Source organism: Phyllostomus hastatus, unplaced genomic scaffold (genome assembly GCF_019186645.2).
Source record: "Phyllostomus hastatus isolate PE091 unplaced genomic scaffold, TTU_PhHast_1.1 phas_contig_468, whole genome shotgun sequence".
NCBI classification, from domain to species: Eukaryota; Metazoa; Chordata; class Mammalia; order Chiroptera; family Phyllostomidae; genus Phyllostomus; species Phyllostomus hastatus.
The window spans coordinates 3,907,480-3,919,887 of record NW_025333884.1 but is presented as its reverse complement, the minus strand read 5'-3'; the positions used below and the strand labels follow the sequence as shown (position 1 = coordinate 3,919,887).

Below are 12,408 nucleotides of genomic sequence, written 5' to 3'. Positions count from 1 at the left end.
AGGCTGAGCCGCAGGTGGGGCCGGCCCTTCCGCAGGCACTCTGACTGCCCTCGACGGAGGGCCTTAGAAGGGGTCTGGAGCCCAAGACCCTTCTCACCCCTTTAGCCATGCAGTCCCCCCTGCCTCCAGCCCAGAGCCATGGAGTTTATGGTGTGGGTCAGACCGCAGAGCCATAGGTCTGGCGGGGCTTTGGTGTCCTCAGGCCTGCCTGTGGGTGGGACCCGGGACCTGGTGCAGAGCCATGGCCTTCTCACCACTGTGCGTGGCTACCACCCTCATCTTGCAGGACACACTCACAGGCCTGGGGCCGAGCGGTGAGCCCAGGTCACACACACTGGGAGGGGTGCTGGTCCGTCTTCCCCAAGAGACTCAGCGTCTGTGGTCAAGTGAATTTCAGAAGTGCCCCGAGGCTGAGCTGTACGGGTTTCTTGACTGTCGGACTTCTGGGAACCTGGGGAAGCATTAGGTGTTGTGGTTCCCCCAGGTGGGGAATTCCCTCAACTCATTTGACCACAGAACCTCGTCACTTTTCTTCTTAGAGTTCTAGTCCTCGGGAACAGTAGGGGAAATACTGTTCCAGCAGGGTTGGCCCTGTCCCCTTCCCCAGCCCCTAGCAGGGTCCCTGAGAGCAGGTGCAGTCCTTCAGGAGGAGAACAGGGTAGGACGGGAGGCAGTGAACTCTACTTCCCTCCAAGGCCTCTGGCGGGGGTTACAAGTCTGGTTTGCAGCAGCCAGGCCCTCAGTTCCCATCAGCTTTGGCCAGCCCACGGCCCATGGCCCTCAGCGGCTTCTTCTCTGCCTGTGTTCATGTTGGCTTTGGGCTTGGTTTGTAGGGAAGATGGTGAGCTGGAAGAAGGTGAACTGGAAGACGACGGGGCGGAGGAGACCCAGGACACCACCGGGGGGCCCGAGAGGGGCCGGAAGGAAAAGGGGGAGAAGCATCACAGTGATTCTGATGAGGAGAAGTCTCACAGGAGACTGAAGAGGAAGAGGAAGAAAGAGCGGGAGAAAGAGAAGAGGAGATCGAAGAAGAGGAGGAAATCTAAGCACAAAGTAGGTCTGCAGGGTTCAGGGCCCTGGGCTTGGCCTTGAACCTGGATGAGAGCCCCAGGGGCCTAGCTTGTTTTGTCAGGTCAAAGACCACTCTTAATAGTGTTTCCCCTTCCCCACATTGCTCAAAGGCCTTTTTAAAAAGAGTTGGTAGCTCCTGCCCCATTGGCACTCAGGGCCCCTAGGTGAGATGTTTCCTGGAGAACACCCCCCCTCCCTCCCCCGCACACTCCAGCGGTGCTTGTCGCTGGCAGGCTCTGCTGGAGTGACCTGCCTGTCGTGCAATCCCTGAGTCCACCCCCCTGTCATTGCAGCGCCACGCGTCTTCCAGCGATGACTTCTCCGACTTCTCCGACGACTCGGACTTCAGCCCCAGCGAGAAGGGGCACCGCAAGTACAGAGAATACAGCCCCCCGTACGCGCCGGTGAGTGGCTGCAGGGCGGGGCTCCATGAAAGCTGCCATATTCACCGAGCACTTTGCTGTTCTGGGCGTTCTTGTGTGGCACTCTTGTGGGTTTTAATCCTGCAAGATTAGGTAGTGTTTTTATCCCCACTCCACAGGCGAGGAAACAGACCCAGAAAGTGTCAGCCAGGTTGTGCAGCCCTGGCGTGCAAGAATGGGGGTTTGGGCCCATCGGTGGCTGGCCTCTGCTAAGCCATGCTGTCGGCACTTCTCGAGGCCGCCTCCTCGTGGCCTTGGCATGTGTCTCCTGTCGCCAGGAAAGATCCTGGTCTGTCCCTGTCATAGCTGACTGTTTTCCACTGTTCAGAAATGACTTTTGTGGATATTGGTAAGAGAATGAAATGGTTACAAGAGTACATTATAGCTCTGACCTTAAACATGAAGCTAAATTATTTGTTCAGTGTGCACACTATTTCCCCCAGCAAAACTGGTAAGAAAGAACACTGATGTAGATTTTCAACTTCTGATAAAAAATGCTTTTAAAGCAAGTAGCTCTTAAATGTGTCCTGGGTGTCATGTGACTCAGCATCATCTGTCATGACAGACATTTTATTGTAAGATACAGCTGACATTGATCTACTAATGCAGATTCAGACTTTAAACCTGAGGGAGGCTGGGAAGGGAGGCAACGCCGTGACCTTTACTTGGGAACTGGGCGTTGCGGCCTTTTAAGGTCTGCTAAAGTAGTCGTGTGTGTGCCTGTCTCCCTATGTTTTGTATTTTCTCTCTTTTATAATGAGTGTGGGTTACTTTATATTAACAGACTATTTTTTAGAGCAGTTTTGGGTTTATAGGAAACTGATCAGAGCGTACGGTTCCTCACCCAGCCACCCCCTTGCTCCTGATTACGAATGTCTTGCATTGAAGTGGCGCATTTGTTGTAGCTGATGAGCCAATATTGACGCATGATTATTCGAGTCCACAGCTTTACATTAGGGTTTTACAGTTCCTTGGCTTTTGACAGCTGCATAAAGTTATGTACTTGCCATGCACTATCATATGAACTACTTTCAGTTCCCTAAAAACCCCCTCCCTCCCTCCTTGAGCTTCCAGCAACCACGGGTGTTTGTACTGTCACCGTGGTCGAGCCTTTTCCAGAATGTCATGGGGCTGGGCTCACACGGTGTGTCGCCTTCTCAGTTTGGTGGTTTCCGGACTGTGAGCAGCGTGTGTTCACAGTTGCACTGTGTCCTTTCATAGCTCCAGAGCACGTTTCTTCTCACTGCTGAGTGAGAAACACTCCATTGCCTGGATGTGCTGCAGTTCGTTTATCCATTCGCTGCCCGAGGACATTTTGGTGGCTTTCATTTACATATATTTAACTTCATTGTCTCTAGGCGCTAGCACTTTTTGTTGGGAAAGCATCATTTAAAATGGCTTTCTAGCCCTGCCCAGTGAGGCTCAGTTGGTTGGGCGTCTTCCACAAAGTAAAAGGTCACTGGTTCGATTCCTGGTCAGGGCACATGCCTAGATTGCAGGTTTGGTCCCTGGTTGGGGTGCTAATGAAAGGCAACAGAATGATGTTTCTCTCCTCCTCTCTCTCCCTCCCGTCCCCTCTCACTAAAGTAAATAAATCAAATAAAATGACTTTCTAGTTGGGTTGCCAACCAAGTCATTAATTGAATTCCAAGGCCCCAGAAAATTTTGTGACTGAGAAGCATCCTTCTTGCCTGCCAGGCCCCTTCCCCAACTGAGATTGCTCCCTAACCCTGGGAAAGAGCCCCCTTTCTTTTCTCCCTGGTTCTTCAGGGATCGTGGGGTCTGTGTTTGTCAATTTTTTATTTTGAGCTGTGGCCCCTCTGAAGAGTAGAAACAGAAGGGCCTCTGCCTAGATCCCACTCGGGGGGACTGGTCCTCGGAGTGGCTGGGGGCTGGCGAGACACCCAGACAGATGCATCAGTTCGGGGAACCGTGGGGATCTGGTGGTCTGCACCCACGGCCCCGGGGCCTACTCACCATCCTCTCCCGGTTAGTCCCACCAGCAATACCCCCCGTCGCATACCACATCCATGCCCAAGAAGTCCTACTCCAAGATGGACAGCAAGGGCTACAGCATGTATGAGGACTATGAGAACGAGCAGTATGGGGAGTATGAGGGCGACGAGGAGGAGGACCTGGGCAAGGAGGACTACGACGACTTCACCAAAGAGCTGAACCAGTACCGGCGTGCCAAGGAGGGCAGCAGCCGGGGCCGAGGTGAGGCCCTGCTGCTCCGTTCCTTTTCTGGGCATCTGAGCCAATCTGGTGTGTGTGTAGGGGGCCTGGAGGGGCGGTGCAGGGTGAGGCAGGCCTGGCTGACTCGGTGCTCCCCAAGCCCGGGAGAGGAGACGCGTAGCCCTTTAGGGCCGAGGGAAGCACAGAAGGGGAAGTTTGGGGGAGTTAGCCACCTAAGAAGAGGGGCCAGTGCTGAGGGCCCTGGCTGGCATGGAGCCAGGCTGGGGTGAGGCAGGGAGAGGAGGAATTCACTTCATGGTCAGCTGTAAGGAGAGAAAAAAGGGGCAGCTTCTCACATCTGGGCCACCATAACTGACAGCTGGCTGCCTCTGCCCCCAGTGGCCTCCTCTCCCATCCTTCCAGCTCTTATCACCTGACAAGGTGTGACTGCAGCCCAGGGGACTGCCACACCTGTGAACCTTGAACTATGGCAGTTAGGAGGAGGGTGGGGGAGGGCAGAGTACCAGAGATTGGTCTGGCCTCTTAGAACCATCTTCTGCTGGTGAGATTTTCCACCCCAAGGGGGCTTCTAGGACCTTCCAGCTCAGCCTCACCTAAGGCCCAGCTTGTTATTTGAGTGGCCATTCAGCCCTTCTTCCTTTAAGAAGTCTTTCACGGACACCTCCCTGGACAGGCCCTGCCCTTTGCGGATTCTACACTAGCGCTCTTCAGTGTAGGTAGATTGTAAGCCACCATGTAATCACAGCCCTGGCTGGTATAGCTCCGTGGATTGAGTGCTGGCCTGGGAACCAAGGGTCTCCAGTTCAGTTCCCAGTCAGGACACATGCCTGGGTTGTGGGCCAGGTCCCCAGTAGGGGGTGCATGAGGGGCAGCCACACATTGATGCTTTCTTTCTCCCTCACTTCCCCACTTTCAAAAAATAAAATACTTAAAAAAAAAAATTCAGCCCTGGCTGGCGTAGCTCAGTGGATTGAGTGCGGGCTGCGAACCAAAGTGTCACAGGTTCGATTCCCAGCCAGAGTACATGCTTGGGTTGCAGGCCATAACCCCCAGCAACTGCACATTGATGTTTCTCTCCCTCTCTCTCTCTCTCTCTCTCTCTCTCTCTCTCTCTCTCTCTCTCTCTCTCCCCTCCCTCCCTCCCTTCTTTCTCTAAAAAAAGTGAACAAATAAAAAAATCTTTAAAAAAATTTTTTCAAAGGAAGACAGACCTTCCTTTAAAAAAATACAAATGAAATAAAATCTTTTTAAAAAATAGTAAAAGCAAACAGTTGACATTAATTTTGACGATATATTTTGTCCACCTAATACATTCCAAATCTTATCACAATATGTAAGCGAAGTAAATGTGATATTTTACATTCCTTTTTCTTTTAACTAAGTCTTTGAAATCCAGATATGCCTTACACTTACAGCATCTGTCAGTTTGAGAGCTACATTTCAGGTGCTCAGTAGCCACAGGTGGCTGGTGGCTGCCATATCAGACAGTGTGAAGGGAATAGTGCAGCAGTCATGTGCCCACAGTGCCGAGGCATCCCCATCAAGGGGACCATGGGAGCTGATAGTCTGCCCAGGGGATCTGGGGAGGCTTCTTGGAGGAGGAGGATCAGGATGAAACGATTGATTTCAGGGGCAAACAATGGGTTAGTGTCTCTCTCTGGTGGGGCCCACTCCTGCGCTCACTCTCTCAATTGCTGTGCAGGCAGCCGAGGCCGTGGCAGGGGCTACCGAGGCCGAGGAAGCCGAGGAGGGTCTCGAGGCCGAGGCATGGGCCGGGGCAGCCGAGGCAGGGGCAGGGGCTCCATGGGAGACCACCTGGAGGATGAAGATGACTTTTATGATGACGAGATGGATGTAAGGTTTTCTCCTGTGTGGGGGTGGGAGTGGCTGGTGGGCTGCATGAGTTGTTGGGGGAGGCCTGTGAGACTCTTGGGAAAGAAAGCATGAGATAGCAGGTCTGCACGTTTTAGTTGTTCACATATGACTTTGGAATTGAGACAACCTTCATAGGGTTCAAATTGAAGAGATACTGAAGGGCAAGTTGTAAAAATGGCACCATCATCCCACTGCTATCCCAGCGACTTAGTGCCTGTCCCTGGAGACAGGGTTCCTGAGTGTGCCCTGAACCATTGTGGGCCTTTGCAGTGGGGGCTCGTTTATGCACCTGCCTGCTCACGCACCCTTTCGCAGAGGAGAGCTGCCACGCTCTGTGCCGTGCCTGCCGGGAACTTTCTGTGCCTTCATTACAGCTGCCTGTGGGGCATGGAGGTGCCCTGACGGGATGGACCCAGGGCAGCTGTAGTAAGAATTAGGGCCACCCACTGCTCTGGCTGGGGCGAGTGAGGAGGGGTGACAGGCTGGGAGGGCACAGGCCGGGGGCCCAGGCTGCTTACCAGGTCTTCTGAGTCTGAAGTTGTCCTTGAAACACAAAGGCGAAGGGGGCAGAATGCACAGTTAGGAACAGTGTTCATTGTTCCCTGCTGACACCTTCTTTCTCCGTTCTGAAATTCCAGTATGGAGACTGTGAGGAGCCGATGGGAGACGAAGATTATGATGACTATTCCAAGGAGCTGAACCAGTACCGCAGGTCCAAGGATGGCCGAGGACGAGGTAGGCAGGCGGCCCGGGAGGTGACAGGTCTGTGGGACTCATTGTGGCAGCTGTTGGAGCTAGGTTCTGGGAGAGGCAGCAGCCGGCGCCGTTTCTCTCCTCTGCAGGGCTCAGTCGAGGCCGTGGCCGGGGTTCCCGGGGTCGAGGCAAAGGGATGGGCCGGGGCCGAGGACGGGGTGGCAGCCGAGGAGGGATGAACAAGGGCATGAACGATGATGACGACTTCTACGACGACGACATGGGCGTGAGTCGACTCTTCATTCTGATCTGATGTGTTCAGCTGAGGTGCCTCCTTGGGTTTCATTTTTCCCCTTTAATGAGTTGTCCTCTGAGGCCAGCCCTGCCCTCTGCTCCCAGCACCTGTTCCCCATAGGGCTGAGCAGCACTAATCATCCCTCCTGGGGTTTGTGCTGCTGGGGAGACCCTGTTTTTAAAGTCACATCTGTGTAACCCCTGCAGTCACTCAGAATGAGTCCCTAAGATTCAGAAGGTTTGTGGCGACCCACCCAGCTAGCCCTGGAGTCTCATGGGAGGCGCCTGTGCCCCCGGGAGGCAGGTGCGCTCCTGCACAGGTGCGCACAGGTCTCTGTTGCCAGCAGCTCCGACGGCCGGGGCTTTTCTTGTCCCCTGCTGGCTTTCCGCACCTGGGGCTCAGACCCCGAGCAGCCATCCCTGCCAGCCAACCCCTGCTGCCCCCACTCACTCAGAGATCGCCTCCACCTGGCCCGCACCGGGCTCTCGCTGTCCTTCCTTGTCATTCCCCGTCATGGTCACACTCGGTGTTCCCTAACAGGACGGCGGTGGAAGCTACCGGAGGAGTGACCATGACAAGCCCCACCAGCAGTCCGACAAGAAAGGCAAAGTCATCTGCAAATACTTCGTGGAGGGGCGGTGCACCTGGGTAAGGGGCAGCGGGACCTGCGCCCACAGCAGGGCGGCAGCCTCTCGGGGGCCCACGGGCTGCTGGGAGTGTTCCAGAGGCCACGCTCGCTGGGGGCGTGCTCGGGTTGGGTGGGACTGGTCAGCTACCAAGAGGTGCCGGTGGGGCCTGGGAGGCTCGGGCTCCTTCTCGGAGGGACTGGGGGCCAGAGCAGCATGACTTACCTGGGGTTTTCTGGTTCGGGGGGAATCTTTTTGGCCAGAGATTTCAACTAGGCTTCAAGCCTTGTCATGTCAGGATTGATGCTAATGCAAAAATGTAATGTGTGATATAAATGTAATTCTGCTTAGTTATTGAACTTTAACTTTGAAAAAGGAATTATTAAAGACATTTATAGAAAAGGAGGGGTGGCCTGAAAAATCAGGCCAGCCTTGAACTTCACAGCAGAATTTAATGCCCCAAGATGGACCAGTGGGACAGAATTCCTTTAGGAAACCATGTAACCAGTGTTAGTTCAGTCGGATAGTTTTTCGTTCTTATTTAGGGGCAGTGGGCAGGTCCTGGGAGACACGCCCCCAGGGATTACTGCACCTGTGTTTGCATCTTAGAAAATAGTATGTGTTTCAAACATATGTGCATGTGCTAATAAAATACTCCTTATTACACAATTCCTACTATTTTTAGAAACTTACAATACATGTAAGTGAAGAGAAATGAGTAGCCATTCACCTGGGTGCTGTGTTTGAATTGTGTCCAGCTACAGATAATGAAAACGCAGCCCCACTGACTTAAACGCACAGGTGTTTCTCCCTCAGAACAGAGTCTGGGGTGTGGAGGCGGTATAGGCTCAGTGGCACCCTAGGGGGCCCATGCTCCTTCCTGGATTCTCTTCTGCCACTTTTAAGCATGTGGCTTTTGTCCTCATGGTTGCACAATGGCTGCCGTTCCTCTGGGCATCACATCTAAGGGCTAACAGGAAGGAAAATGGGTGGAGGGGTTTTTTAAAACATTGAGGCAGTGTTGTTTTCCCCGAGGACTTTTGCCTGTACTTATGGCCGGAACTTGAAGGGAAGCTGGGAACCGGAGTATTTTTAGTTGGGCACATTCCTCCCCTAACAAAACTGGGGTTCTGTTGGGAAGAAGCATGGGCCTGGATACTGGCTGCCATGCAGCAAACAGTGAAAAACAGTAGATAAAAGAGAAAGAAGGAACAGGAAGAGAAGAGTTAGGAGGCAGTGAAAGGCAATGGAATGGAGACGCAGGAATGGGGGTGTGGCGGGGGCAGGGGCCTGAGAGAGGGGAGCACACTGGGTCAGAGGGGAAAGTGGTGGAAAACCTGCCCTTTGCCGAGGGAAGTGGGGGGATTTGTTCTGTCTGACAGCCCTCTGCCTCTGCGGTGGCAGAGCAGGGCTTCCCTTTGCAGGAGGGGTGCGCAAGGGCTCCCTGCACTGCAGCCTGACCTTCCCACTGCTTCTCCCCCAGGGAGACCACTGTAATTTCAGCCACGACATCGAGCTACCAAAGAAGCGAGAGCTGTGCAAGTTCTACATCACCGGGTTCTGCGCCAGAGCAGAGAACTGCCCCTACATGCACGATATCCTTTGATGCCCACAGCTGCTCCGGGCGGGGGGCAGACCGCCACTGCCGGTCGGCAGTAACAGCTGACCTCGCTGCGCGCTGGCTCACACGCTCCCTGCCAGCACTGTGCCAGGATCTCTGTGTGTCCGCATCTCACTGCACCCTCACCCCTGTCCCCTGACGGGCCTGCCGTCCCGTCCTGCAGATGAGTGAGCCGAGGCACATGGGTTGTGTCTTCTCTTAACATCCACTCTTGAGACTGGCCACACACCTTTACCTGTTACCTTCCTGAGACCTTTCCAGCAGGCTGTGTGACCTCGGGCCCACCCGTGAACTGCCCTCCTCCTGTCCTGTGAGGATTCAGGGACGAGCCCGACGGCCAGCGCGGTGGGCGGGGAGCACTCTGCAGTAGGAGTCTTACTAGTCACTTCACCTCTCCTGGCTTCAGCTTCCTCATCTCCCATCTTCCGCTTCTGCCCTTGGGGTTCCATGAGATTAAGCATTTGCCTTAACTTGCCGTGAACGCGACTTTCCGTGTAAGCTCTACCACACGACCGGGAACTGCATCAATGGGGACGACTGCATGTTCTCCCACGACCCTCTGACCGAGGAGACCAGAGAGCTCTTGGATAAGGTAGGTCTTCGTTGGCTGTGGTGACGGAAACCGGACACTGTGCGCTCCGTCAGCTCAGCTCTGCAGCCCGCCAGCTGGCCTGTGTGTGGGACCAGCATCGATCTGGAGCTGGGCCATTTTAAGGAGGCAAAGGGGACTGTGTTGTTTCTCACAGGGGCAGTGGAGGTGGCCACACATACGTCATCTCTCCAGCCAGTGCAATTTTCACCGGGGCGGCCGCTTGAAAGGAGTGTTGTCTGGTGTGATTTCTCAGTCCTTCAGAGAGAGCCCCTGGCACACGAAGAGGAGGAGGGGAGGCTTAGGGTGGGTTGTGTTTCGATGGCAATGTTAAATGGTTCCATCTGAGTTTTAAGGATTCTGTTAATCAGTAAGAAATGTTACAGGGGAACTAGAGGTTCAGGGCTGGTGGGACACTTTGTCGCCAGGTAAGGTGTCAGGGCTTTCAGACACATCAGGTGACATTTGAAACTCACCCTGGGGTCTGGTTTTCTCCCTAAGAGTCTTTAGGACTCTGGGAACCCCAAGGTCCTGGCCTTGGTTTCCTGATACATCAAGGGAATCAGAAAGAATGCGTCCTTTGAAACTGAGGCTTTTCTGCCTTCTAGTTTGCAAATGCTTAGAGGAGTTGGCTATTTTTTCAGAATGAGAAGGAAAAAAAATAATTTGAAAGAAGAAAGAACGAATGGGAAGAACCGAGCCCTGCCCAGGGTGGCTCGGTTGGAGCGATGTCTCATAACTGGAAGGCCATGGGCATGACTCACGGTCAGGGCACCTCCGTAGCACCTAGGTTGTGGTTTTGATCCCTGGTCGTGGCGTGTTACTCTCCTCTTGATGTTTCTCTCTAAAAGCAATGAGAAAATGTCCTCGGGTGAGGATTAAAAAAAAAAAAGGAAGGGAAAGGATGGAGTTCATCCGTCAGTCTGATGGACCCACCTGTGGGCCGTGTTTATGAGGCTGCTGTCACCGCCCGAGGGGTGGGGGGAGCCACGCACAGGCAGAACAAGGGGACATCTGCTCCTCGGGGGCAGAGGAGAGGGAAAATTGGGACAGGTTCTCACTTGGCCAGGCTCTTCGTGGAGCATAACACCCCAGGACCAGAGTTTTGTGGTCAGTAGATCTCTAAGGTCCATGGGTTTTCTCATGGAGGAAGTAGTGGGCAGAGTCACTGCGACTGAGGGCCTCACTGAAGAACTGGACAGTAGCTGGCTGAGGACTGCCCCCTGCTGGGTGTTCAGAGTCTGTTCTAGACCTGCCGGAGCCACAGTTTTGTTTTGTTTTTTTTAAACTGGCCACCTACTAGGTTTGCAGCACAGTTTCACTAAAAAAGTTTCACTGGTAATTGCACAGCTCGAGTGATGCGGACAGAGAAACATCGGGAGTGACTAGAGGGGACAGTCTTGTAAGTCACAGGCTGCCATGTGTTTAATGTAAAATTTTCTAGTAGCCACGTTTAAAAATGAAAAGAAACATGCAAATTTTAACAATATATCTTACTTAGCTCAGTGTATTCACATTCAAAATGTCATAGTAACAAGTGACGGAAAAAAGTAAGATTTGGGGGAGAGGTAGGTACTGTGCCTCCGGGTCTGGCACTCACAGCCACACTGCAGGCCCCCAGCGGTCACACGAGGCCGGTGGCCACTGCACGGGACAGCATAGCTCTGGATGCCCTAACGAAAACCTGGAGCAAACACGGGAGCGCATTGCAGCTTCTGCTCACGAACACTGAAAGCGTTGGTGTCATCCCCTATGTTGGGTCAAGTCCCAGAGGGCTAATAGTGAGTGTAGAACCTAGAAAACCACTCCAGAATCGAACGTGTGTGGCCGGAAGGTAAAACTTCCCCGTACCTTTGGCAGGGGCCTGGACTAACCCTGACGAAGGTGTTGGCCGCCATCTCCTCCTCCCTGGAGAGCGGGTCTGCTGGGGCCTGGGGCCCGGGGCCCATGTGGCGGCACCACCAACACTGCCCCGAGGCTGCCCCGTCCTTCCGCTTCATTTCCCCACTCCCCAGCAACCCTTCGTCTGTCCGGGCACCTCTTCCCGGCCATCCCCTCCAGGTTTGGAGACGTGCCTGCCACTGGGCTCGATGCTGCCGTTTCTAGAGGAGCAGCTGGCAGGACTGGTGCAGAGAACCCCCACCAGGCTCCCTGTTTGCCACATCACGTGCTGTCTCTCTGGTTCATGTCCGTGCGTGCGTGTGTTCTTGAGTTGTGTGAACGTAGGTTGCATTCCTTATAGTTCTCTGCCCTTAAGTTCCTCAGTTACATGTCGTTTTGCGGTCAGGTTCTCGAGGTACAGTTTGTTGCCAGTAGAGCTGCCCCTGTCTGAGGCACAGCCCCGGCGCTTCGACAGACGGGCGGGCCTGCAGCCGTTCCGTCACCAGAACGCCTCTGTGCCCTCACGGCCCCCAGCCCCCGGCAGCCACTGGTCTGTTTCCATCGCTAGTTTGCCTTTTCAAGAGTGTTATATAAGCAGGTTTATACAGTGTATGGCTTTTAGAAATGTGTATGTGTTTTTTTGTTTGCTTGTTTGATTTTAAAACGTGTGTGTTTTGAAGCTGGTTTCTCTCACTGGGCATGATGCATCTGAGACACACCCAGCTCATGGAGCGTGCACGGTGCTGGTTACTGTGTGTTGCTGAGGGGTACTCCATTGTGTGGAGGATTGAAGTTTTTATCCAGCCGTCAGGTGAAGAACACTTGGTTCGTTTCCAGTTTGGGGCAGAAATCTGGAATCTTTTTTTTTTAAGATTTTATTTATTTATTTTTAGAGAGGGAAGGGAGGGAGAAAGAGAGAGAGAGAGAGAGAGAGAGAGAGAGAGAGAGAGGGGGAGAGAGAGAGAGAAACATCAATGTGCAGTTGCTGGGGGCTGTGGCCTGCAACCCAGGCATGTGCCCTGACTGGGAATCGAACCTGCGACACTTTGGTTTGCAGCCCGCGCTCAATCCACTGAGCTACGCCAGCCAGGGCTTAGAAATCTGGAATCTTTAACCAGCTGATACGAGCCTGCTTCTTT

At 53.7% G+C, this 12,408-nt stretch overlaps 1 protein-coding gene across 7 annotated transcripts in view; it reads left to right on the top strand.

The window, feature by feature from the left end:
• Positions 1-12,408, top strand: part of ZC3H4 (zinc finger CCCH-type containing 4) — a 40,624-nt gene that overhangs the window by 16,318 nt on the left and 11,898 nt on the right. For all 7 annotated transcript variants that reach the window (XM_045845105.1, XM_045845110.1, XM_045845104.1 and 4 more), the window contains 9 exons: positions 834-1,053; positions 1,365-1,475; positions 3,488-3,710; positions 5,392-5,543; positions 6,203-6,299; positions 6,407-6,543; positions 7,093-7,200; positions 8,662-8,773; positions 9,282-9,391. In XM_045845105.1, coding sequence (XP_045701061.1) covers positions 834-1,053; positions 1,365-1,475; positions 3,488-3,710; positions 5,392-5,543; positions 6,203-6,299; positions 6,407-6,543; positions 7,093-7,200; positions 8,662-8,773; positions 9,282-9,391 — 1,270 coding nt within the window. The remainder of the gene's footprint in view (positions 1-833; positions 1,054-1,364; positions 1,476-3,487; positions 3,711-5,391; positions 5,544-6,202; positions 6,300-6,406; positions 6,544-7,092; positions 7,201-8,661; positions 8,774-9,281; positions 9,392-12,408) is intronic.